The sequence below is a fragment of the Corapipo altera genome, unplaced genomic scaffold, assembly GCF_003945725.1.
Source record: "Corapipo altera isolate COAL_440 unplaced genomic scaffold, ASM394572v1 113, whole genome shotgun sequence".
Classification (NCBI taxonomy): Eukaryota; Metazoa; Chordata; class Aves; order Passeriformes; family Pipridae; genus Corapipo; species Corapipo altera.
In genome coordinates, this window is record NW_020884895.1 from 7,160,637 (window position 1) to 7,188,307 (window position 27,671).

The 27,671-nt window shown below is 38.7% G+C and overlaps 1 protein-coding gene across 4 annotated transcripts; it reads right to left on the minus strand.

Annotated features, from left to right (window-relative positions):
• Nucleotides 1-267: 267 nt before the first annotated feature.
• ECT2 (epithelial cell transforming 2) lies at nt 268-27,671 on the minus strand. Of its 4 annotated transcripts, XM_027647582.1 has the most exons (25): nt 27,389-27,515; nt 24,873-25,030; nt 23,889-23,968; nt 23,696-23,788; nt 22,620-22,802; nt 21,989-22,078; nt 21,337-21,444; nt 20,194-20,267; nt 19,940-20,070; nt 19,675-19,790; nt 19,423-19,485; nt 18,824-19,046; nt 17,226-17,362; nt 16,413-16,532; nt 14,680-14,748; nt 13,626-13,736; nt 12,566-12,662; nt 11,756-11,837; nt 10,744-10,822; nt 10,436-10,555; nt 9,003-9,141; nt 7,897-8,051; nt 5,870-5,977; nt 5,095-5,241; nt 2,999-3,460 (listed from the first exon to the last, which is right to left on the minus strand). In XM_027647582.1, exons 2-25 carry the CDS (start codon nt 25,000-25,002, stop codon nt 3,155-3,157), a joined length of 2,961 nt encoding a protein of 986 aa, XP_027503383.1. In that variant the 5' UTR covers nt 25,003-25,030; nt 27,389-27,515; the 3' UTR covers nt 2,999-3,154. The 4 variants fall into 4 exon arrangements, with proteins under 4 accessions (XP_027503381.1, XP_027503382.1, XP_027503380.1 ...); XM_027647580.1 differs by lacking the exons at nt 2,999-3,460; nt 23,696-23,788; nt 27,389-27,515 and adding exons at nt 268-1,813; nt 27,601-27,671; XM_027647581.1 differs by lacking the exons at nt 2,999-3,460; nt 23,696-23,788; nt 27,389-27,515 and adding exons at nt 268-1,813; nt 27,590-27,653.

The following is a 27,671-nucleotide window of genomic DNA, read 5'->3' on the forward strand; positions in this document are numbered from 1 at the left end:
GAGGCACCAACCTGCAGCAATGGTTAAGAGTAAGGATTCTTGTAGCTATGAGCACAGCTCACTGAACTGTTGGATGCAGTACCACCCACAAGAGGTTGTGTTTTAAATAAAGACAATCTTTTGACCTCCTCTTTCAAAATTCCATTCTTTCTGAACGAAAACAATTCCCCATGCTGAACCTGTGCTGGGTGACTCTGTAGCACAGAGGTAAGTGAACAAGACGTTATTCAAAAAAATACTGAAAAAAGCAGAAATCAAGGACTGCTGTTGATTTTTAGCATAGTATTTATTGAATAGCTTATTTTCTAGACACTTTATCATGTGTCAGTGCATATTTAGCTCAGGTGCTTATTTTGAGTGAATAAGGACAAAAAAACCCCCATGGATACACATATCCAGGGGAGAAATGTGAATATATTAAGAAAAACAAAATAAAAAAGACTCAGGCCTACCAAGTGGTATACTTTATTAGGAATAGCTATATAGATAATCAGATGCTTTGCTTTTTTTTTCCATGTAAAAAAAGTAAACTTTGAGAAAAGCCTGTTTAGCAAAGCCAGAAGCAGTGTTATTTTAAACAGTTTTATTTACATTGCTTAGACTGGCAAAGATATAAAAAACAGTGCAGTCTGACACATTCAGAAGCATCACTAGTTACATATAGATACAAGACAAAACACAGGTGGTTAAAAAGCAACCAGAAGCTGTGAACTCCTGCTAATACCGACAGTTGAACTGTTAATGAAATGCAGAAATATACATATTTAGATAGTTCTTGGGATAGCATTGCATTGTACAAACTGTTCAGAGATGAAAAAGGTGAACATACACTTTTGAAGGAAGACATAAATACAGGAGAAAGCCAGGTAAAAGCCTTAGGAGTATTACACCTGAAATCTGACACACCAGAATTGGACCCTCAAGTTACAATGTCACACCAATAATCCCATGCATTAAATTATGATTCATCAACCAACTATGGGGAAGGTGTGGAGCTTGGGGGTTTGGTTTTTTAACAGCCCTAGTATAAGGGAGTGTAATTCTTTTCCTCAGATTTCTACTTCAAAGCAATTAAAAAGAATTCAGTTAATCATTTTTGGCGGTCAAAGCTCCTCATTGCCTTTAAACCTCCTGTTCATATCACTGTGGTACAGTGAGGCTGCAGGAGACCATAATCACAGAACTCAATTCTATTTAATTATAAACAACTACATTTATAAAATATCTGGAATAAGCAGCTGTACAACAGGTTAACTGTCATACTTGAAAGGTCAGGTACTTCATAATGCATCTCCATTTAAGAAATCCACAATTCAAATATTAGAGTGCTCTGCCAATTGATGAAGTTAGGCAAGCATTAAGAGTCATCCAAACTAGCAGTAAATTATGTGATCATCATCTTCATTTCAAGATCTGACAAACCAGTTTATTGCCTAGAGGGGACAATTTCCACTGATGAAAGTGTTTCAGTTATGTTGGTGAGAAAATAAATTTGTGCAAGGGAACACTGAGTTTAAATGAAGGCCAAGTCACTTATTCCACTGATCAGCTGATCTGCTTCAGTACAACTAAAAACCCCTTGTGATTAACTTAGTGTTATCTAACATTTTGCTAATCATGGCTAAGTGCTAATGACTAAGGTACCATTAATGTCAGTAACAGGTCAGTGACCAGCCAGCTGCTTGTCAGTCACTTCCACACAGCAGTGTCTTTTCAACCTGCTTCATATCAAGTGGGTTGTTGATCGGCTTAATGTGCGACTCCTCCTTTCAAAAATTGAGGGAAGGCTGACCAAGGAAGGAGAAGGAATACCCTGTTGGAGAGGAAAAAAAAAAAGTTACTAATCATTTATTAGCCAATGTCAATAGTGCAGCAGTCATTTCTCAGCCTTGATACATCATACAAGGAATATGTGAGTGCAGAAGACCTTAAAGATCGGCAGCTTTTGAATTTAACGATTCAGCATTTCTAGACTTAGAAAAGTTGAACACGTTTTAAAAACTGTGAAAGACAGACTTTTTCCTTGTTATCAGCCTTGAGAGATTTGGAATGCAAGAACATGTTTTTGAAGAGTAGCTGTTAACTAAGTATTAGCATACATCCTGCATCAATCTTTTCACAATAATAATCTCCCTCCAAATTGAAGGCAAGATACATTATGATAATCTCTTAGAGAAAGAGAGCTCCCCTTAGATCCTACAACTTTCTGTATTATCATCAGCTCTGAGCCCCAGATGAGATGCTGAACACACGTCTTCTTGGCTGCAGAAGGCAATAGATATCACAAAGATTTGTCAAAGCTTGCTTTAGCTATGCCTGGATGGGCACATACCAGGCAAAAAGCTGACTTTCCTGATGCTGGGAGAATAAGCTGCTTCTGACACTTAAAATTACAGTGAAACCAACACATCAATATGTAGCACTAAAAGTGCTTTGGATTAGCTGAGATTTAATATTCTTATCACATTAGACCTCAAGATACTTCCACAAGCAATGCTCTGTTGCTCTTTACAGCACAGCCAAGCTTTTCAGCATATCAACAGGTCACAGTAGTTAGGCAGCTCGTGCCCTTGCGTGCTTCAAGAATCTTTTAAATAGGGATATTTGGGACAGGTAAGGATATACCACTTCACTATGAGCAAGTCTGATGCCTATTTATGGCATGTCTTCTATTTGCACTCCTAGGGAATATTTGAAAATAAGATCCTAAACTCCTCTTTATAGAACAGCTCTTATTAGACTCTCAAGTATTTTATACCAGATATCTTTTCTATTTATAGATAAGGCTTTTACCACAGGTAAAATGAGCTGCTCAAGACTTCCCTGCAACCAAGTTAAAGTCCTCAGAACTCTGGCTAATGAACTACACTGCAACTTGGACAACTGAACCTGAAAGAGTAATTCAATTGTAGATAAATTAAAAAACAAACAAAAAACCCCCACAAAAATAGATTTAAAAGGATTTGTGAAAGAATAAAGTTTACACCCAGAACCAAAAAGAGAATTACACCAAGTGTGAGCGTTGACTCCAACCATGTGCATTAGGACGTGTCAGAGAAGAGCCCAACACCATTTAAAGCACCCTGTGGCTTCCAGAGTTCTACAACTGTACCGTGCTCTCTTAATTTAGAGGAATCAAGATCTCTTGCTCACTTCAGTCAGGATCTGACGTACACAATTTTTCAGCACCATACTGGTTATTATCTCCAGCATCAGCACAAGTGGTAGTAATAATGGGGATAGGACATGGTCTGTCCAAGGCATGGCCATTTAAGCTCTCCAAGTTGGAAGAGGCTTTTTCTTGTGCAGCATTTGAAAGATGAATATTTGGAGAGCCAGGACACAGCACAGGTCGAGGCTTGGAATTTTGAGAGCTCCAAACAACAGAATTGGAGCGATGAACATGAACAGCACATTTGACAGATCCATTTAGGCTGCACGTAGAAGGTGAACGAGCAATCTACAATTAGGAAGAGGTTCAAGGGTTAGTCCAAACAAGAAAAATAACAAGCATCCAACCTTTATTGATATTTTTACTCTATAGTTCTTTCTACACCAAAAAATTTCCACGTAAGCACAGGCCAGGATTTAATTTAAATAAAACAATGTCTGAATAACAGCTTTGACTCTTTTAATAAACTCAGACAGGTTTCCTGCAGTTTTAGTTTCTTACTCAACAACTGCATTGGTATTCCAACTTGAGGGGCTGGAATCCAAACCCCTTGTCCCCTCAATCTTATCATTCAACCAAAAAGGCTTTATCCAAGTTCAGTGGTGTGTGGGATTGGTTAAAAAAAAAACACAACACATGACCTGCTGCCAAGCTGCAGCTTAATACCACAAAGGTCCAAGAACTCTGGGAATAAACTGGAACAGGAACATAGTTTTACTGCTGTAAGTTTCTATAATTTTGCGGGAAAGAAGTATTTTTGTCTAGGGTAGACACACACAAAGATAAAAGTACAATATTTGCAAATTCATAAGAACAGATACAGTGCTGTATCAAAATGAAGACAATTAGAATGCAAAAACAATTGTTGGCATAATCATAATAAAAAGAGAAAAATCTCTCTCCAGAGAACTGGGCTATAGCCCCACTGGTGGTTTTCTTTATTTCCTCTAAAGCAAGGGAGTCCACTGTGATCATTCCTCCCTTATTAATTCCTATTTTCTCATGTGAGGGAGCAGGGCAATATCTTTATGTTGTACAATTTAATGGACACTCAAACATACTGAATTATCTCAATATTAAGGTATTGACATATCAGGCAGTAGTAGAAAGATGAACAGGATTTCCCTTTCTTGACCCCTCATCCTACAAACTACAAAGTAGGAGTTTACTCATCAGATTTACTCAAACACTAAAATAAAAGCAAAGATGATGAAAAAGTCCTCCACATCTAGTCTGCTTTAATAGATTATACTGGAAAATTGAGTTTGGCCTAATGTAGCAGAAGAAAGCTGCAACAGGTAGCCAGGCATAGCGGAAGAGTTGCATCATGTAGAGCAATATATTATTTTACCAAGTTTTCTTAAATATATATAAGGAGATAATTCCCTTGACTTTTTAAAAACTTGCACACTGCAGCATCTGTATTTCTCTACCCTTACTTTCCAGTTGTTTGGTTTTTTGAGTTTGTTGTTTGTTGTTTTTTTTTTCACACGATGTCAGTCATCTCACTATTTTGATTGAAACGTTCAACGTGTTATTCTGGGTTGTACACCACATTTTACACAGTGTTCAAAATCAAAAGCATGAACCAACATAAGACACTGGGTTGGAACTCTCTCACTCTCAGGAGAGGAAACATATTCCATCCCTGGCAAAAGAGATTGGTGGGGTTTTTCAACTTAATTATACGTGGCTACTCCCAGTTTCTAGTCCATGCAGTAGAGTTTTCTGCCTTTTCAGCATGTAAGGCTTCTCATTAAAGAGCTCTTGAAAATAAAACATCTACGAATGTAAAGTTAATTTTAACTTTTTTTTCCCCCACTGTGGATCTTGAAGTTGTTCAAGGAAGATCAGCACCAGACATTAAATACCTGTGATCTTAAAAAGGTGACTTCTTTGGCCTGCGCAGCCAAGTCACTCACCGCTAACGACGCCGTGCTCGTCAGGCGGCTGCCGATGTAACCCTCGTTTGCTGAGCTGGGGCTCCTTCCCTCTGTGGCGCTGTGGGACATCAAAGCCCTTCGGAGAGCTCGCTTCGGTGTTTTTGAGAAGGAGAACGCTCTTGTAACCTGAGGAGTTTGACAAGCAGTTACACACTGACCAAAAGCAGGCTGTATTGACTACTACCACACAGGCTACTAATTGAATCTTGACCATCCACAGGATGTGTATCAAACGTTAATATGACTGTATCACAGCTACCAAACACACACACCCTAAGTGGTCTGGCTTTGAAAGGCTCCACATCATCCTTGCTCTTCTCACTCTGTCCAAATATGAGAACATGGTAGGGGGACAGTAGGGCAGAGATTCAGGGAGAAGTCAAAATAAGATCTAGTCAGCTAGGCTTCCCCACATCCCTTGGTCCTGCAAAGTCAGGCGCCCCTCCTTCAAGTTGCTCTCAATTTTGTATTTTTTTAAAAAAGATTTGAAGTATTAAACAGAATAAGTTCCACAACGGACTCAAAAATGACTACATAATACTTATGACTGTAATACTTAAGACTATATACAGATATTCCAAAACTTTAAACACTTCTCACCTCCTTTCTTTAAGGAGCTTATACTTAAGAATTTTAGTTCAGATTAAGTTTTTCGTGTCACTACTGTAAGTACTACAAAACACTTGAAATAGGAATACTAGCACAAGTCTCTGACTAATATGGCTTTATAGTATCCATCTGTATAGTATCTTACCTTTTTGGATGTTTTCTTTATCGCCCTGGATGCTCTGCTCAAAGTACTGTCCATATCTTTAGTATTTACTTCAACTGAGTCAGGGTCAGCAGTGTAAATGAGATTTTCCTGTAGATAAAAACAGTCTTAATGGTCAAACATCAGCATTTGTCAAAATATAATTTTCCAGTTCATTAGATCAGATTTAGAAGTTTTAATTGCCATATTCCTCCATATTTAACTTTTCATATACAGTTCAGCAACTATCTGTCTTCAAGACATTTCATTAGATAAACTGCTGGTGCAATCAGTTTGGGAAACCACTTCATAAGTAGTTTTACATTTAGTTTGTCTGATTCAGTTTCAAGTCCAGGGCTGATCAAACTAAAGGCAGTAGCAGTTCTGGAGCATCCCTAGGGAGCTTACAAGATAAACACCACTTTGTTTCACTGACACATCCAGCACACTTCTGAAGTGAAATCTTGATAGCTCCAGCTGTCAAACATTAAGTCTTTCAGCTTAAGGGCAATACATGCTGCAGAATAGCCAGAAGTTTTGGAGTTTTTTTCATGCCTCATTCCTAAACTCCAGCATGTGCAAAGCAATCTTTGGGTACCTACTTCCAAAACTTGGGGGGCAGGGGAAGCACACATGGGAGTGGGAGGTTGCTGGGGTGATTTTTTTTGCTGTTTTGTGTCTATAGTTTGAGAAAACATAGTTTACATAAAATTTCAAAAGGACCCCAGACAACAGCTGTGTGGTTATTCCCAGTGTCTAAAAAAAGAGTAGTCAAAGCCTTTGCTGCCACCAGGTGGCAAAGTCAATGTTATTTCACTCTCACATGATGCTATAGAACTTTTCAAAACCAGGCAAAAGTGTTTAAATTGAAGCTCAGTTTGACATTGAAATCAGCAAGAAAGTATTATATAGCTGGCACAAAGCAGTAGTTACAGAAATTATAACTAATGGATTCAGCATAGTAGGTTACAATTTCTCAGCATATGATTCTGAATGTCTTAGGGAATGATACATTTATTATATAAAGGTTTCATTTCTATTAAAAATCCAAGTTACATCTAACACAAGAGACTGAAGGCTGGCAACAAACAGATTAAAGTAAATTAACTCTTTAAAATCAGTACTTTCACTACTCAGTACCTAAAAAGGAAGGAAAACCACAAAGCCATGTCTCTTATACCTAAGTCCCTAGATCACAAGACAAACAAAATAAAACTCAGATGCTGTTTTCATTACTTAGTTACCTTTCCTGCAACAAGAATGTCTTTAAAAATCACAACCAAATATTGTACTGTAAGAGTACACTCCAGAACATAAACCATTTCTAGTTTAAGCCAAGTAGTTTCAGCTATATGTACTGCACACATTTTCAGCAAATTTAGATGACTGATATGCATAGACTTTTACATAATTAAAACATCAGCTGGAAGCCTCTTGCCCTAATTGGCGAGGATCTTCTCTTCAAATCAGTGGTTTTCTGACTGTGGAAAGCCCACACATTAAACTTCTAAAAATGTGAGGAGGCCAGTGTCTCCTTTATTTCATTGTTTTCTTTATTTCCATGCTTTAAGGTTGCAGGTTTTTGTCTATAGGAGGGAGATGCTTCGTGTCTCTTTATATTACAGTGCTCACACAGATAAGGTGTAGAACAAAGAACTCAACCTAACTCACAGTTAAACCAAACCAAATGATTCATAATGCTGGGATTGTTAACTGAAACATAGCTGTGATAGAAGCAAGCTGAATACAACTCATTAGATCTACAGTGTAGAGTTTAAATTATTTATAATTAATTTGTGATGGTGAAAGGGTGTGATTCTTGATTGTTAAGTACTTACTAGCTCCTGCAGAAACTAACTTTCAGGCTGTTATTCCTTATCCACCTTTTAACTACTCAACTGCAGACATGCTAAGGTTTTCTGCTCTACTTCACCTCAAGCATGTCCACTATTAAGCTCTTTAGCTTCATGTGCTTAAAACCAAAAAGAGAAGAATATTTTCAGTCAGCAACATGATTCCAGAGCACTTACTGCATCTGCTTTGCAAATAGTGTTGGCCACGTGCCGACACAACGTCTTCAGCCAGTCCTCCTTGCGAGGCTCTTCAGTTGTCATCTGGAAACTGAGCAGCTTGTTGTTGAGTTCCGTAGGTGGCCGCACAACCAAGGCAAAAGCTTTCTGGCAGTCTACAGTTTATGAAAAAAAGCAGGGGGTTAAGACAGAGAATAATAAATTTTCACATAATTTAGGAAAGAACCTTCAGAAGGATTGACCCATCTGCCAGGAGCTGGAGGTACAGACAATGTGATTTGGTTGCAATGATTTTGTCTTTATTTACACAACAGCTGTTGTATCACTTGCAAGAGCACAGAGTTCTGTCCATAGTCATCACCAAGAGTCTGCAATCAACTGTTCATGCAACAGTTTATTCACAAAAAAATCTGCCTGCTCTAGACTGCAGACTAAGCAACCTCATGTTTACTACCTACCATCTTTGCCATTTCTTTTTTTAGTTGGGTTTCTATGTCCAGGTGCTTCAGAGAACACAAAGCAGAACACATGACATGCATATCATCACTGACAGTGAAACACCGAATCTTTCTTTCTAGGGTATAGATCTAGAAACTGCTCTGACTAGGCTTCTTTGTAAGTTGCTATTCAAGGCTGGAGCAGGATGGCAAAGGAAACAGAGAAATCAAGTCACCTAATTCTATCTTTTAAGGTGCCAAGCACAGCTCCCCCTGAGCATTATCAGCACTAGTTAAATGAAAATCTGGTTTCACACCAACAGCACTTGTCTCTGGCCAATCTAATGCTCTGGGCTGGAGTTTGGGTTTCTGTTTTGTAAATCCAGAGCTGTCAAGCGTTTAACTGTATAACTCACCCTGCCATTTGGTTGTCTTACTCTAAGGCCATCTGCCAAATTCAGTTGCAGTGATTCTTGAAAAGCCAAAAGGTATCAGTGCAAGAAATTCTCAAGCTCACATAGAACTTCAAACAGAAGCTTTACTAAAATCACATACCTAACATACCATACAACAAATACACCTGCATTCTATCCCACAGCAGCTGAGCTTCATCCTTCATACTCTGTAACAGTTTTCATTAGCTACCACAGCACTTCAAAACACACAGACCTTCTGTCTCTCTGATGTCCAGGACTTTCTTGATCTGGGAGAGGGGCATGAGAACAACATGCTTGAGAGATGCAGGAGGCCTCGTGTGGCCATGTGGACTCTTGAAAGCTCCAATGACTTTATGCCGTTTCCTCGCGATCTGCAGTTAAATAGAAGAGAAGGAGTCAGAGCTGGAAGATCTCTTGGCATTACTTCCTTTTTTTATTCTTTTACCTTCTACTATACAGAAAGGCACAGAAAATCTTGCTACTGAGAATATTCTAAAGATTATTTTACTCTATTTACCACATAAGTGAATTTCTTTAATATTTATCTCACTATTCACTGTCTACAGTTCAAGTGATCCAACAATATTTGTAACTTAACATCAACCCACTCAGCTGAAAAATAAAATAAATTTAAAAAAAAAAAATCTAGAGGGGAAATAATTTTGCACTACAGACCTCTATTCTACCCTGCATAACAAATAAGGGCCCTTTGAAATCTAGCACAAGGAAGTCTAGATTTAAACAGAAAAGACAACATCTATATGCATGAACCATTTTAAGATGTGATGTGTTATGTTCTAGAAACATCTGTTACTTATGCATGCAGACATTGAGTGGGCTTTGTGGTGGAGGTTGGTCATTTTTTAGTTCACATAAAAAAACATGCAAGATAACTGTGTGATAAAGTAAGGCATCTTCAGTTGCTTGTCTCTTGTACAAGAGACAAGCCAAGAAGCTTTAATAAAAGTGGGTTTATTTTCCTTTCCTTCCCTTACAAAAAGCAATAAAGCTGAGTCAACTTGACTCCCAGGAAGGGTTCCTCACTAGTCACTACAACAGACTTTTGTCTTCAAGTGCTGTTTAATACAGCACTAATTTTGAATTATTTTAGAGTTGGTCTTTTATAAAGACAATGTTCTGCTGTAGACAGTAACAAGAACTTTCATAAGGTGTTCTTTACAACTTCAGGTTTCTCCACATGACTCTCCAAAACCCAGTTAGATTACTTTTCCCTCTAGTTCCTCCTACTAGAAGAGTAGGATTTTCAGTGTAAGGCATTTAATATCTATTTACTTCCATTAAATATGACTAAACTTTAAAAAGACAAACAATCTGCTGAGCCAAGGACTCCAGCACTTTTTCATCCATTGGTACTACTCAAAGTCCTCTTCAGATAAAGATTTATTTCTTCACATATTAAGTTGCTTTTATATTTTTGCTCTGGCTGAAAGACATTAAAGGTTACATTAATACCTCTCAACCATTCACAAATGACTAGCTACTTGTGTTGGCTTATACAATTGCTAATAGAAAGGCACATGTTAAACTATCTGCAATCTGTGACTTCTACTTCAAAGGTTCTTAAATTTTACCTATATATATTCATGTGTAGTGTCAAACCTTTTATAACTCAGTTCATGAGAGGTACTTATATAATCATCTTACCTCTAGGCAGTCGTTGAACAGAAAGAGTGTGACCTGTTCTCCCCTGTCACAGAGGTCATCACCAAGTGCTACGGTTTCCAAACGCTGAACTAAGCTTCGGTGAGAGGACAAGAGATTGGCCTGAGTGACACAAGCAAAAATCTCATTAAGCACTTAGTTCAAGGGCTGGATTACTGCTTGCTTACCGCTTAACACTGGAAATCTGTTTAAACCAGCACCACTGCATTGTAACCTCACTCACTTGCACAAAGGGAGCAAAGAAGTGCGTGGTCATTTCACGGGTTTGCAGCTTCAGAGAAGTTACTTACCGGACATCCATCAACTTCATAAACAACATCAAAGAACTGTCTTTGTGCCTCTGTTTTTCTTTTGTCTTCATTAATATGCCTAAGGAAAGCATATTATATTTATCTTCAATATCAAGCAACAGTAAGTGAATGTACTGCATTTCAGACATACAAAAGTAATAAAGCTAATAAAGCTAAACATTCAGAGATAGTTTACACAGCAGCACTGAAAAAAACAAAATCAGCCACACTAACCCAAATGCCACACGTAAGCACAGAGGAAACTTCAGACCTACAACAATATTCTTGTCACATTACCAGCAGCTGACCATCCAGTTAATACAGAATTCCCCTCCCATGTCCTGTAAGATTTGAACCAGAGACTGATACAATGCAGTTCTTTGCAGCCTGCATTTTATCCTCCCAAACAGGACTTCAGTTCACCAAGCAGCAGATGTAAGAATAATTGCAATTTAAAAGTTGTTGTAGTTAAAACTGGACATTTACCCAATTAATACAGGAGGTCTCACTTCTGGAGATGTACACTACACTTCAGAAGAGCTGAGACTTAATCTGAACAGCTTCAGCTTTAACCTAATTAATTCAGGGAACAGTGCCAAGAAGAGCTAATACAGGACTAGAGGAGAAATTAATCTCCCACCAGTAGTGTGTCCTGTCAGGGGATACAGGCAGAGAAGTAAGATGTAAAGACAAAACCCATCTCTTCCATTCTGGAGGGAACAGATAGAAATAAGAGTTGGAACAGAACAGAGGACTCAGGAGGTTCAGCTCCCATCTGAGGCAGGGAGTCAGCAGAGGTTCAGGTACAAGTGCTGAGTAACAACATAAGACTCCTACAGAGCTCTGGCACAGAACACCAAAGTAACAACAGGGGCCGAAGGGAGGCTGAAGAACAAATACAGTTATGTTTACTTAGTGTTACTTATGGCAACAAAACATTAACAGCAATTTAGAAGGAACAGAGATATCAAAATGCGTAACAGTGCGTTTTTATAGAATGAGCACAACTTACGTCATCACTTCCTTTAATGATTCAATAGCTCTCTCTAGAGTTATTTTATCTGGGTTCTCTTCTGCTGTGTGTTTCTTAATATCTACAATTAAAGAAAAAAGAAACAAATAAGAACTCCTCCCACGTTACAAGTGCCTGAAAAGAAATACAAAAAACTCAGGTTTAAATTGTAAGTCAAATGAAATGACTGAAGAAATCACATCTATCCTGGAGACCAAATAGCTCCAATGAAATGGGGAACTAGGCTGAGCAGCAATTGTCTTGACATCTCATTAAGAAAAAAAACTATATACAACACAAAAACCAAACCATCAAGCTATTCAAAATAAAAAGAATCAAGTTGAAGTGCAGAGACAAACATAGAAGTCTTTTTGTACCTGAAGCAAAGGGTGATGGTATGGATTTTTTGTTATTATTTTTATTAACTTAATCATTGTTACAGCAAGTGGCTGATACCAGGTAGAATATACAAAACTGTAAGCCTTGCCAATATGAATTGCTCTCTAGTTTATGTTAGTTTCATTTGAATCTCAATTATATTCTTGTTTGAAGAGACAGAATTGTTGTCAATGCAAACTCTTCCTTTACCTGTATCAATATATCACACAAATATGTGAACAAATGAAATTTAGTCAAGAGAATGCTTTCTGCAGTAGTGGGTCTCACTGAATACCAGCAAGCATGATTAACTCACAGAATCACAGCTGTTTTGTACAAGAAGAGCAGTTGCTAATAATGACAAAAAGTAGACATTATCTTGGTTTTAACACCTTCACAGACAAATTAATAAAAATTACATCACTAGATTACCATTTAGTAGTAGAGCAACACTGGGCAGCCTTTGAACAGGACGGATAAGGAGTTCAGCCAGACTTTGGCGGCCACACTCAGGTTTAGCTTGATTTATCTGGGGAAAAGAATGGGCAGAAAGTAAGAATTATTTCCTTTTTTTAATTATTATTCTTACAGACACACACAAAAAAAGCACAAGTTAGGAGAAACTTTGTCTTCCTTGTAATTAGCATTGCTGTACGAGTTTGAGAATTGATTACCACAAATAGTCATTAACAGACAATGTTAAAAAGTACATTATGTTCAAAACTGGTCAGTGGTTTATGTTCTCAGTATGTCTAGTTTTAAAGTGTCCATATCAATCCCCTAGTCTTCATTTCAGGTGCTAATTGGAGTGGGACAAGGGATGGTCTCTTATTCATTCCCCATCTTCTAGATGTCATTACTTGGGATGCAATTCCTAGTCCCTCAGAAAACACAAGCTGAAATCTGTCAGTTTGATTACTTGATTATTTGAGAGACTTTTGGATACAGGAGTAAAAGCTACACTGCACTATTAATCAACTGTACACACATATCTGAAGAGCTCTAGAGTCTTAAGACTCATCTTTCTTTGAAGATCATCTTCCTGTTAGATCTCCACTGCTCGGCTCCTGTTCATTAATCACAAGAATGTTGAGAGATTCTACCTCCCTGGAGCTTCACAGCTGCCCATAGCAAGCTAAAAGCTACTTCAGAAATACAAGTCTTGCAAACACAGAGAGAACCTGTGAAAGCAGCAGCTCTAGTTATCTTTACAGAAAAAAGAAGGCATGTATTGGGAGGAACTGTTTCCAGCAACAAATGCATATAATCAAACTACCTTGAAAGCTGTTTAACTTATGAAGACCTCTTATGAAAGAATTTTGTGAGGAGCTTGAGAGATGGAAGTTCAAATCCTTCCTATTTCTGTGTCACCAAGAGACGTTCATATTCCTCCAAGCTTTCAAAATTTCACATTCTTCCATCTACTGCATTAAGCAGTACATGGTAATGGTCCCCATGTTCTACTTATAGACTTAGTTCTGCAGGCACTTACCTTTAGAAAGGCATGAAACCTTGGCTTCTGCTTTTCACATCTTGTAATAGTCTCTTTGCTCATTTCAAAGAAATTCACAAATGGAGGGTATGTTTTCAACAAGTCTTTTGACTGAAAGAAACAACTGTTAGGGCTCCGTTTTCCATATTATGCAGCATTGTACATATGCTCATATGCCCTGAGCCATACAAAGCTGCTCAAAGGCACATTTCAATAAAGAATAATAAAAAATGTGTTGTAAACCCATGCGTGCTCACAGAACAAGTTAAGACATTTTTGCATGCCAGATGCCCAAGATTCAGTGCTGCTGATTAAATGCAGACTGTTCTCAGAAGCATCAAGTATACATGTGACAATCTTAGATCCTGCTGGGCAGCTCAAGTGGAAAGCAGATTCTCACCTAGCAAGAGGTTTTTGGTGAGAATTTTGGAAGTTTCAGGCAGGTATTTTCTCCAGTTAATGCAATCACCTTTAGAAGACACCAAACCACCAGAAGCTATACCTTAGACTAAAAGTTTTTGAATGACAAGCACAATTGAACTCAAAATCATCAGGTCAACAAAATCACAAGATACCTAGCAGACAATTTATGTTAAAATGCAGTCCCACACGAGCTTTCCTGTTCTATGCATTCTGTACATGGCAAAACAAGGAGTCCTTATTCACTTGCACATTCCAAGTCTTGAAGAAAGAACATGAGAAGTTTTCGTGAAAAGCAATTTTCCTAGTTCTTTACTATTGATCAGAGGCAGCAGATAGCCGAGGGTACAGGAAGTGCCTTTTAATGTCTGAGTAAAACTCATGTCTGTAGCGTTGCAAATTATAGTTCTCAAACTGTAGCTATTCGTAGTTTGCTCATACCAGTGGACAGACACACATAATCCAGGTCAAGTTTCAGTGTATCATCTAACTCAACTGAAAAGGGTAAGCAAAAAATACAATGATACAAGTTGGAGTTTTTTCTCAGTAGTGCTCTTCTTGTGTTTGGTGGCTCCTACAAGTTTGTAAGGCAAGATAATAGTTCTAAGCATAAAAACAAGAAACAGGAACTTACATATTTAAGAATGATATCACCAATACTTTTGCTTTCAGTCCAATTTATCATAAGATCTTCCAGGTCTTCCTAGAATACATGCAGGAATGGGGGGGGTGGTGGGAAGAAAACAAGCTGAGCATGAACTGCACAAAACTGATGAACAGGATCAGTGTTCTGCCAAACACATACAATTAGGTGAGTTTTCATGCTGACAAAACAGACAGTCCTAAAAGCTGTACAACTTCACGTTCAGCCCCTCCAGTCTACTGAGGGCTTACTGAATATATAGTTCTAAATCAATGCAGGCAGAGCCTGGCAGTGTATCAGCACAAGCCAGCTCTGCAACAAGATGACACTGCTGCACTCAACACACAAGAGAACATATCCCAAAGGAATAATAAAAAAGGATACACAGAAGACAGTTGACCCAATTCTAATTAAGAGTGCACAACTAATCTAGGACTTTTAAGTCCATAAGATAGGATTGAAATAGAACTAGCATCAATCTCCTCACTTGCTACACCAGGGTGTCAAGGAAAGTGAGACCAAGCTGCTAAGCCTGTATCAGCTTGATAAGGATCAAGCTTATTCTCTGTCAGTTAATAACAGGAACAGGAGAACACAGCTGAAGGTTCAGGATTCAACTTAAGTGAAAAGGATTAATCATTAATATTGGTTTGTTGCTGCTCATATCTTTAGGACACCAAGGATGAAGGAAAGTACAACTACACTTAAGCAACTCTCCCTAGAGTGCATGCTGCAGGTGAATCCCACCTGGCACATGGACACACATGTTCTATTTTCATCTCAGTCTCAGTGGGCAAACATCAATACCCAGTGTGAGTAACCAGACTGGATCCCAGCAGTTGGAAAATAACCAACAAAAGAACTCCCACAAACAAACCACTGAGTTGCAGGAGGTCTGCAAGTCCCTCTATTTTAAAAGCCTACTGTGAAATGCAGCCAGGAACAGACATATGCCATGATTTGAAAGAGATGTTATAGATCCATATTTGAGGAAGATTTGCATCATAGTCTATTGTGGGACCCAGAGGTGGCTTCAGAGAGCACTTGCAATCCAAACCCAACTATAAAGAAACCCTCAAGAAAACAATCTTATAGGGAATTCTAATGAGATCTTGTTAGGTCTCAGTACCACCAGGTCAACTCTTTCAGAGGTTGAAGTCCAAGACAGTTTAATGGGCTGGTAGTTTCTGAGAATTGACTTAAAGCCACTTAAGGAGGGATTAGTATTTCCTACCAAATAACAGAAGTCTCCTTATGCGAACATACCTAAAGCCAAGGAAAACACCAAATTTTTGTTTTGTTGCTTTTGGGTTTTTTTTTCTTTTTAATTGCCTAGATTTAGCTATCCCTCCAAGAGTCCTTGCTTACAGCTTTAATAGAAAGGTACATGAGCATTTGTGAGTCAGATTACAATTTCATATTACTGGGCCTTTTGACCAGTTTTGTATCAGTTACAGAAAACCTCCTACAGAAAAAGGTATTGAAATGGGGAGAGGAGAAGCCAGCTCATGAATGTGTTAGTTACATAATATCAGACTTCAGATATTTTTTAAAAAGCATTAAAACTTAAAGAATACTTTAGATTTGCACGTAATTCCATAGGGTGAACAGTATGTAACTCCAGGTAGAATCTACACCTGTCCAGCAGATGCAACTGAAAACATGCAGAAAAGATTAAAAGTCTCTGTGAAAGTTTCCCCTGCAGGGGAGAAGTTGCAGCTTGCCTTGATTTTAGTGTGCACATCAAGAATATCTGGAATGCTGCCGAATATGGTCTTAATCTCTTCCTGTGCAAGGATTGGTCCCCCAAGTTGTCCTTCCTTCTCCAGTGGAACTTGAAATAACTGACGAATTAAGAGAAAAAACATTAATGCCCTCCCAACTGCCAAACACTGCCTTAGAAAGTTATAAAAGCAACAGTGTTTTCCTTCCAGATCAAAATTTCCTGCAGTCACAAGCTTGAGATGCCTCCACTTAGCCAGAGTGGGTTATGGAGGAGTGGTTTTAAGATAGAAACATCTAGTTTGATATATTGCTACAGCATAAGCCCCTTTCGTCTCCTTTTCTACTCACACACATCTTGGCTCGTTCTTTAAGCAGATAATCAGCTGCAATGCAAATAAACTGTCAAGAAATTAAGCTCTTCCTGTAAGCTGCTTGCTATTATGCCCTTCTTGAAATAATTTTAAAAAAAAAGGTTTCCCCCCCTGCCATCTCTCTCTATTCACTAATATCTAAAATATCTGAGTTGTGAAGATCCTATTTTCCCAACACTTGCAATTTCCATATAAATTGCAATTCCACTGCAGATGCCAGATTAGAAATTGCATTTTCCAACTCCTATTATTAACAGACACTAAACACTTTTATGTTTGAAAAATTACACGAGACTGTTTACACTGTCATTTTTCTACGAACCTTTGATGCATCCAAGACCCCCCCCAAAAGCCTGGAGATCACAAGTTGAAAACACTAATTGATGTGAACACTGGATGTCTTACCACAGTTAACCTGGACTTGCTTTAAAACCAGCTTACCTGAATGATTGTTGTTAGAATATCAACATAGTTACTTTCTGTCTGATACAATTCCTTTGCAACCTGCCATCTTGCAGACTGCTTTAGTGGAAGAGGAGTTGAGTTTTTGGAAGGCCTTGCACAGGATTTTGGTGTTTCTGATGAAGAGATATTCCCAAAAGAAAAGAGAGCTTTATTACAATAGAGTCCCTAAAAAAAGCTCAGCCTCAAAGACGAGAAAAGACACTTTTCAGAATTTTTAAGTGAAGATAAGTTTGTTTTTTTTAAAAGGCTATTTTGTAGATTATTCTATAGTTATCAGGGCCCTTGCTAGAAAATGGTTTTCTTTATTACAGTTTAATTATAGAACAACAGTAATATATTATTCCTCAAAAGTAGACTGAAACTAATAAGCCATTTACGGTCAGGTCAATAACTTGACCATATTATTAGTACTTCATTTAGTAGGAAGTGATGATTAGGTGCTGAACATTATTTACCCACACACTACGTGCAAAAGTACTCTCCTACTTTCACTTTGTCACGAGAACAATTGTCTCTCAGATGCCTACCATCCTTGCATGAGGTGTGTATCACAAAACCTTTTATTAAAATCAGTCCTTCCATGAAACACATCTCATGTGTGAGGGAAAGACACAAGGAGCTGTTCATAGCTTTTAAATGCATATTCGTGTATTGGACCTCACAGACCTTTACTGAATTTTTTGGATATCAAAGTTCCTTACTGTCACAGTTACTATGAAATAAGTACCTTACCTGTTGCTTCCAAAATACCACATTCTGAGACTGTCTGCTGCTGCTGGATTAGAAGAGAACTCCATACCAGGGGTAGTAAGAGTGCTAGTGTCATCTAAGGCTGATCTTTCCTGAGTTCCTTCTGAATTATTACTTACAGGTTGTGCCTCATTAAGAGTTCTTATTTGATTTGATTTTGCCTTTTTAAGGCAGTAGTAGCTCCAGATAACTCCTCTCTGTGATGGAACTGGGGCTTTTTAAAACACTTGGGTATTAGTATTTGACTAATCCGAAATTCTGCAGTTCCTCTCTTCCACAAGAACCACATGTAGAGATATTAAAACTTTGTCCAAAAACCAGTTGATTACTTATATTCGTGGGAAATTTTAAACATGATAGTTTGCTGGCACAAATAGTGTTACCTCAACAGAACATTTCAAAGACCTAGGAGTGGGCTCTGCAGGAATTTTCCCTTTAGTTCCTTTACAAAAGAATCTTTGTCCTCCTTCCTCCAAGTATCCTACTGGAGAGTATTTTAGATTATTTACTCTTGACTACGTTGCTTATTTGCTACAGACTTCCAGCAGAGTATTTGAAGCATTTTGGAATAACACTGGACTGTACTTCCTATTTATCAAGTCTATACCTTTTCCTTCAGATATGAATGTGCTTACTGTGATGACAAGAGGCCTCTGGTCTGAACTTTTCACTCCAATTCTTTCTGCACACTTCAAAAAGGCAAAGCCTGGAATTACTCAGCAAATCTTTAGCAAAACCTGTAAGACTTCCCTTCCACTACCATTTCCACTTGTATGCAAGAGCTCTTTAACATTCTGTGTCTGAATGGCAGTTTTTAGCTCTACCTCCATCGGTGGTGCCTGACTCTGGAGTGTTGGAAATATCCAGCAAGGACCCAATGGAGAGTGAGTGTTCAGCTGAGGGGCGTTTCCGGGGAGGGAACGGGGACACGTCTGTTTCCCTGGTCAGTTGTGCAAGAGTCTCCTTCAAACGGCGCCTTTTGCGGTTGCTGTTTGGAGTGTTCAGGGAAAGCAGAGACACAGACTTCTTGAAGTCAGGACTCTCTGACTGCAGGAAAAGAAAACTCAGTTTAGTGGTTTTATCCACTGTGTCCAGTTCAACTCAGTGCAAAGACAAGTTAATTGCAGAGATCAGCACACAACACAAAAAGAAACTTCTTAGGAGAAGCTGATGGAAAATGAGTGAAGCCTGGGTTTTTTTCCCCCCTTTTTATACTCAAAACCACAGTAGTTATCTTGTTTGACTTCCCACCTTTGGGAAGCAGAAAAAGGTTTTTTCCAAATTATCATTCTATGTATAAAATTTCTAATGGATTATCTGGAACTTAAATGCTGCACTGAAACATCTGATCTCTGGCCCCACACATACTACTGTGCATGCTAATTTTACCACCAAATACATTGTGGAAGAGAGTTCAACATACCTTCTCAAATAAATACATGGACTCTCCAGCTCTGGCATCCATTTGAATGCTTCCCCAAAACCACTAAAGGAAAAAGAAAACACACATTAAGAACACATTACAGAGCTTCACCCAAAGTTTAAAATATTCAAAATAGTATATAATAGTAACACAGTTGGTACAAGAGATATTTTTTCAGAATAAGCCACTTGTCTGCATTTACCACGTAAAGTACTGCACAGCAGGATTCTTTCGAGACTTTCCAGCACTAACCTCTTGCTTTACAACATAAAGTTTTCCTAAAGGTTCAAATGGAAGATCTTTTACTGTACTTTCTTCAACCACTAGGTGCGTACATCTTTCATCACCAACAGGTAAATAATGTCCTCCTAGATTAAAAAAAAAAAAAAAAAAGGCAAGTTAGCAAGAGCAAAAACATTATTGTTAGAAGTTAGTATCTCACTTGATGGTTCTGTGGCACCTATCATTATCATAAACTCCACCCCATTCTTCACACAGGTCAATTTTCATAAACAACCTTGCATTTCTGTCATTTCTTCCATGTTGGCTTTCTCATCATCAGAGAATCCCAGGAAACTTAACATGCAATCCTGGAAGGGAGGAACCTTGAACTGACTTCTAAAGTCATCATCAGCTGCACAGAAATCACTGAAAGAAAAAGGATGCACAAAAAAGACACTAAATCAGTGCTACAGCACTATTTTAGCAGAAGCTCACACACTGCAGGTGAACAGGATGCAAGGTGAAGGTTGAAGGAAAAGAAACACCTACATTTCATTTCTTTTCTCCCAGGCTTTATAAATCCACTCAGTTTTCATGATAGGAACACCAAGGCTTACAGCAATCTACAAAAGAGGAAAAGCATAAGTTGTACCAAGTATTTCCATTTAAATCTTTCCCATGTCAAGAAAAATTTGTCACCTTCCTTTTACTTTTCAAGACAGATACTGCAAAAAGCGAATATACTCCTTCAAGAATTATATCCAACTGCACTCCTCAGAGTTAGAATGTATGAATTCAGCGAGTAAGAGATCAGATCAATAGCTCTTTTGACACTTACTCAAAAGTGCACCATTTTGTTAGTCTGATATCCTTCATCACTCACAAAAACACAAAATCAAATCAATGTTCCAGGGGAACACGGGATCTCTTTTCTGCTTTTCATACTTTGTATGAAGACAAACATCCCAGCCTGCTTTATCAAAGAGAAAGGGACTCTTCCAAAGGTAACTGTCATGACAGATTGGAGAGTTTTCACACTTTTTTCCCTTTGAGTTGGTAGAAAAGAGTGTTTGAACAGAAAGTAGGACTTCTCTTCCAACAGGAAGTTTAAAAAGAAACTAGAAAAAAAGCAACAGCCTCCTAACAATTCAAACAAGGGAGAGCTAAGAGTCATAGACACTACAAAAACCTATTAAAATTTATTTACTTCTAAACCAAACATACATGTCCTGAAGGAGTCCCTTTTCATACCAGAAAAAGCACACTCATGTCTATTTATACATAAAAAGAAGACTTGAATCTTTATCCATGAGTTAAAAATCATTTTTAAAAGAAGTTAGTAGTAAAGTTTGCAAGTTACCTTGAAGTTTATTGTTTGGACAGACAAAAAAACAGACACGTTGATACATAAACACTTGTTCCTCAATGTTTTAAGTACTGGTAACATCAGTAGTTAAACATTTTGAATCTTGTTATTTATGATACTTGTCTATTTCCAAACCTGTGCATTCAGGCAAGAATGCAGAGAGAAAAATATGCCAAAGCTCAACACCAGATGGAGATCAACTCACCATTACAAGTTATTGCTGTTAGTACAGGAAAAAACAGCAGCTTAGGAGCTGAAGTATAATTAACAAACTCAGTCTACAATAGCCAAATTCCAAAAGTTTCCATGAACTCAAGCTTACATACTCTGAATTTGTCTCCATGTGTTGAGTTCGCCACCAGGTGTGTAACTTTTGAGCTGAAGTCCCTTCGAATAATTCCACCCATATGATGAACCAAGGTCACCAGCTTAACCTGAAAAATAAAGATGAAAGTTTTTGAGTATCTTTTGAAGAGTGAGAGCAGCATAAAAAGCAGTTTACAAAGCAAGCTACAAAAGATTACATTAAATGTCTAAGAATAGAAATACTCTGTTCTTAAAACAACTTGTTCACATCTGCAGGAGAAGATACAGTTGATATGTCAAAAGAACTATTAACGTCTCTTTTTATTTCAACATTTAATACAGTCTTGCTATGTTGTTTGAAGAAGACTGTCCAAGCCACCAGTATTTTCAGGATCATCACACATAATGCCTTCACCTTTTCACACATAATAGATTGGAAGCATGTTTCCCTCATTGATTTAGGGTTAGTTAAATTTGATCAAGAATTGACTACCACTAAGCATAGGTTTCTGTTTTGGGATTTTCTTTACCCCAAACAAAGACATGGAGCCATATTCCCCCCCTACAAGCTCAAGTCAGGGTTTACCCTATGGGTGATAGAACAGAAGAGTATCTTGAAAAGAAATTTGATATATAATTTTGCCAAATCAAAGAGAAAAAAAAAAGTCTTACTAATTCTTCTTTCTTTCTGAATCCTGTAAAGCACAGTACCAAGTTCAACATACTCGCACAGTACAGTGGACGACAGGAGAAAGGTAAAGGCTGAAATAAAAGGTAAGCTTATTAGTCAACAGCATACTGCTCCCTTTAAAGTTTTCACATTACCTTTAATACAGTACTGTTATTTCTAGCATTAAAAATGCACCAGACACTAGCCCAAGCGTTCAGTTATACCTCAGTTCCAGGCCTGTCAGTGTTCTGATAAAGTAACTAGAGCATCCCCAAGTTCCACAGGTAGCATTCCATCCTTTTATTTCCTCCCCAATCCATCTGCTCTACGTGACAGCTTTTGGACAGTGTCTGCTGGAGAATCACTTGTATGCTGCCTTTCCTAATAGCACAATCCCAACTGGTGGTCAACAACTCCCACAACTACTGCAGTAGCTGCAGCCTTACTGTCTGCCAGAGCTTACTCACTACATGAAATATTCTAACACAGAATAGGAAACTTGGTTTTTCTTAAAATTCTCTCACTAGGAATGCTTATGATTGATTAGAAAACAGAGATTTTATTTTGAACACTTAATATTTAGATCTCACAGCAGCAGAGAAGACTCAGCTGATTTCACCAGCCAGCACACACCTCTCCCTTCTGTGCACAGTGCAGTACGACCGGCGGTCCAATGACACGGCAGTCGGCTTTGCAAAGGTTGGGAAAGATGGAATCTTGGAAGTCTGATACAACGAAGACAGTCTCAAACTCTGGGGAATCAGAATCTCCAAGCTCTTCTATTGTGTCTGTCTTTATATAAGGCACTTTAATTTCCTTAATGTACAGGGATGAAAGAGAAAGCATTATTCAGGCAACAGACTTGCACTAGTGTCAAAATTCAAATGATTTTTACTTCGGCCCATTAGAAAAATGTATGATTTAGATTTCAGAGGCAGACTCAGGATTTGTGAAAGCTGAATGCACAAGAATATTATGCATAAGAATATCTCTAGCATAAGAATAGCTATGAACTGCTGAATGCTTTAAGATTGAATGTCTTAAAGCAATTCCTGTTGCTTTAGCAGTTTATGTATCAGTTCACATTGATAATATAGGATTGGAAATAGCCAGATAGAAAGAAAATCCCTAAGCTCAAAAGATAAATGAAATTTCAGACTGTCAGAACAGCTTAAGGTACTTTGGGATGCTACTAAAAAGTAGCACCCAACTTGCAACAGCAAGCTCTGCACTGCAGAACACCAGAAGAATGGAAATAGATTTTGTTCACTGCTTGGTATTTTAAGGGGTCTAAAAATTTAGTCCATTCCAATTTCAGCCAATAGTTAAATTTTTTTTTTTAATGTTTTTCACATCAAGAGACGTAGAAGCATTTCTCATACTTCAATTTAAATGCAGCTTTCAATTGAAAGAGAAGTCAATTGACAGTTACAAAGTCAGTTCATAGCAAAAACTTATGTATTGGCTGAATAAGAGCATGCAGTTGGATGTCTCCATGGATGGTTCTATCCCCTTGTTAAAAAACACCACTAGGTAAGAGCTGCAGGTATTATCTCCATACTTAAGAAAGTGTTTATAAAAAAGTGCTGTGACACCATGAGAAACATTAGCATATATTGTGACCACTGTGCCCAAATTAAAGCGTGTGCACACTTCAGTCCCAGTGAACATGCTGCATGCAATTACATGTGCTTAATTGCATGACATACCATATGGATAATACTTTTTATTAATTTTTCTTCTGATTTATCAGGACTAGTTTTCTTTATCTTTATAACAGGTACTTCCATTATCTTAATGCTCTGTGGAAGAGGAGAATTTAGTACAGAAGCAAACTGGTTACCAGAAGTGTAAAGGCATGACATGTCATTCCAGCAACTGTTTTATCTCAGACCCACATACCTCCAAGGCTTTCAGAAGCTCCTCACACTTCCCTGCTTCCTGAACCAAAACCACTCTTGTTTCTATTTGAGGCATTTCTTCTGTTTATAGAGAAACAAGGGTAATATTTGTGTTTAACAGAAAAATCCACGTTAATTCTAAACCAAGCAATAACATACAGAAGAAAACAGGCAGTCAGCATCCTGTCAAGATACCTTATTTATCAGGAACAAGCCTGACAATAAGTGTTACCTCAAGAAGTGTGTCCTTTAATTAAGACACACCCAATTGACTTACAGCCTAAACTTTCTAGTATGAGGCAAAACAATATCCTGTAATCTACATCCAGTTACCTTACAGTCAAACCCAAAAACTTACTGACTTAATGATTCCAGCAGAATTAGATACCAAGACTTGCTGGCAAACAGATAGCTAGTATCTTTGTTCTTTGTCTCCATGTATTAACAAGCCTTCAAAATACTAGAAGGAAGGGACAAGCGTTGCCTCCATGTCATTTGCACCAAAAAACCTCCACTAAATTTTGGCTACTACATTGTAGGGAAACAAAAATATCTGTTGTTGGTTTATTAATTTCAAGAATTGCTTTTGAATTAATTTCAGGCTCAGGACTATTAATCTGTCTGCCTCATAATACCTATTAATCTGCTTACCTGTACACAACAGAGCAGCTCTAGTTTCCAAACACTGGTGTCAAAATGCCACCTGGAATGATTTATTCCACAGAAGAGGCATCAAATGGAACTGACAGCTTTCTGCTCAACAGCCAAAAGACTCGCTTGATTTGGGCTGTAACCCCAAATTTTTATAACAAGATGAGTTAAAAAAATAAGACAGTCCCTTTGTTGATGAAAGGATACCAGATCAGCACCCTTCTGGCTACTCTACATTTCTGGAGCTCAGGAAAACACTTTTGGTTTTTCAAAACTACAAAATACCTACAAAGTAATCAATCATCACAGTCTTAAAATAAGCTTCCCCCATTACCTTCAACATCCAAAACAGACCCAGTAAACACATTGTCTTTGGAGGTTTCTATAATTTTTGAATCAAGAACAGAAGAATCAGCCAAGAGGCTCCTCCCGGTCTCAGACACCAGCGTGCTGTTGTCAGCCATGATTATGCCTTGCTTCTCTCTTCAACACCTGGAAGGCAGAGGGGCTAAACTGAGTTAAAACTGCAAAAAGCTCATCAATAAGAGTCCTATTACTCAGGCAGTCAAGAAGTAACCTCAGAAAACAAAACAGACTATTACTGAACTCCCACTCACATTGATAGAGAAGTTCTGAAAGAGCATCAGGAGTCACACAATTGATAAAGGACCGACAACACATCTGCTACAGAAATGGTTCTGTAATTCATTTGCACAGAGAGTTGCAGAGTAAATTCAGATCTAAACAGCAGGGAAGCATTAACTAGTGTTCATTTAAAAACATTTAACCACAAAGCATCAATAAAAGCATTTGTTCCCTTCAGTGACAAACTATTGTAAGCTAAAGCTGAGACCAAGATTAGCATTGCTGAAATGAAACATTAGCAGAAGAATTAAGGCAGGCAAAGCATCTTGCTAAAATTTGATTTTTCAGGTGAACTGGCCAGAGACACTGCAGGTAAAAATGAGCACCCAGAGAGTAAAACAGCACTATTTTACTCACAGAAAAATTAAAAATGCATGAGAGTCTCTACAAAGTTAATAAGCATATACATGTCTATCTGTATAGTCTAGTCTATTGTTCTACATTAACTGTAATATAGTAGAAGTATCCATTGTCAGATAAAGAAGCTTTTCACAGACACAAAGTATCTGTGCTCTCCCTGCCTATCAAACCTGTCACACACTGAAAAGGCAGAATTCTTAATCCTCTCACATTTTGTGCAGGTACCCACCTGAATCTTGTACCAGAGAGTTTGCTCTAAGAGACCTGCCCAACATGCAGCACATTTTCTCTGGCACGTGAAGCCAACAGGCTGCATTTCCTGTGATTCATCACATACCTAGATTTCAATATTTGCACAGTGATATCACAGGTTATCCACACCAGCAACTGCAGCTGAACTGCTGTCGCACAATAACCCTTTGTAGCGTTTTAATTGAAGTTGCAACACAGCAACCACCTAAAAGCTACATAAAAGCACTGCCTGAAAGAGGATTCTTGAGGTAGGAAAACCCCTGGAGAACAGCACATGCTATTTTTCGAGTTGTGTAATGACCATCCTATTACACAGCAAAGTAAGTCAGAAGAGCAAAAAGAAACAATGGGCATTTTAGCATAATGGCAATACAGTAAAAACTCTTCCAGAGTGTAGGAGATCACATTTGGGACTCTTGGAAAGGATTCACGTCTTCACAACACCAGTAAGTTCCTAATACAGTGATGAGCAATAAGTCAACACCACAAATCTATCATAATTCGAGACAAATTCAGTTACCAAATTTGCCATCTTAGCTTCAATTTTGAGGTCCCACAGAGCTGTGCAGGCTCCAAGGAATTAAATTTCCTTAATTAAGTCCCAGTCACCCACCTCAGAACAGCTTAAGACAGAGCAAGAGGAGAAAGCAACCTTAACCATAAAGTCTTTTAGGATCACCTGTCCAGGTTATAATGTTACCACCAGGAACTGTTGTACAAATATATCTTTGGCAGTAAGGGCAAAGGGACACATAATCTTGGAAGATTCACACCATGTTGTTAATAATGATTACCAACAGAAGAGTTATATGTGAACTCAGACAAAAACAAACCCTCTAGTTAAGGCTACAATTAAACTTAAATCCTAGGGATTATTACTTAAAAGTCTGACACATCAGTACGGTTCCTATTATGCTGTTATTGTTATATCAAATAACTTGTATACAAACTTACAGAGAACTTCATCGTATTTTTGGGATAAGCCCATATTTTGGGCTGCGCAGTGATTTTCTTTATTGCTTTTCCAATTTATTTATAAGGTTCCCTCTGGGTGTATTTTAAAAAATACTCCTTGTTTTAATGGTCACATAATAACTAATAACGTTACACTGGTCACTAAACTTAAGGACTGAAGGTGCCAGGGCACAAAGGAGAACAAACAGCACACAGAGACATGAACACAACAGTTTTCCCTCACATGAAGAGCGAAAGTCAGAACGCCATCACTACAGGATGCAGGCAGACAAAATGTTCTCACAGCATCGCACAGAAACCACCGCCCCAGAGCCTGTGGGAGGCCTGAAGGCCACACAACACCCGCTCACCAAAACTCGTTTGTTAAAAGAAAAATAGGACATTGAACACCTCCCACGCTGCCATTTCCCTCCCGAGGAGCCGCCCAGGAGGTGCCCGAGCCGCTCTCTCGGCAGGTGCCGGCGGGCTCGGGCCTCCGCTCCGCCCGCAGGGAACCTCCTGAAGGGCCTCGGAGCGGCGCCGGGACCCCGAGGCCTCACAGGTGCCCGGGACACCGGCCCTGCCCAGGCCGCCCGCACCCACCACTACCCCCCACACCGGGCTCGAGTTCGAGCTCACCGCCGGCGCCGCCCGCTGCAGTCCGCCATGAGCGGCCGCCGCCAATTCAAAAAGCGAGCCGCCGCACTCACGGTGCCACCCATTGGCTGCCGGTCCCCCCGCCCCTCTGTAAGGCGCCATCTCATTCGCCAGCACGGCAACATGTCCCGCCTCCTCCCCTCCCTTTTCGGGCAGCTCTCCCTCTCAGATTGGGCGTTGCACCTGCCGCTCACACTGGACGCGCTCCCATTGGTGGTGGGAGGTTGCCAGGCGGACGGGCAGTACTTGTTGCGGTACCGAGCGC

Excerpts from the sequence above, each read along its gene's own strand:
- ECT2 (XM_027647582.1), bottom strand. The coding sequence starts at position 25,002 with ATGGCTGACAACAGCACGCTGGTGTCTGAGACCGGGAGGAGCCTCTTG. Across the intron at positions 11,838-12,565 it reads TGTTGCTCTACTACTAAATG|ATATTAAGAAACACACAGCA; the intron begins GTAATCTAGTGA and ends CTTTAATTGTAG. Across the intron at positions 8,052-9,002 it reads GGACATCAGAGAGACAGAAG|ACTGCCAGAAAGCTTTTGCC; the intron begins GTCTGTGTGTTT and ends CATAAACTGTAG.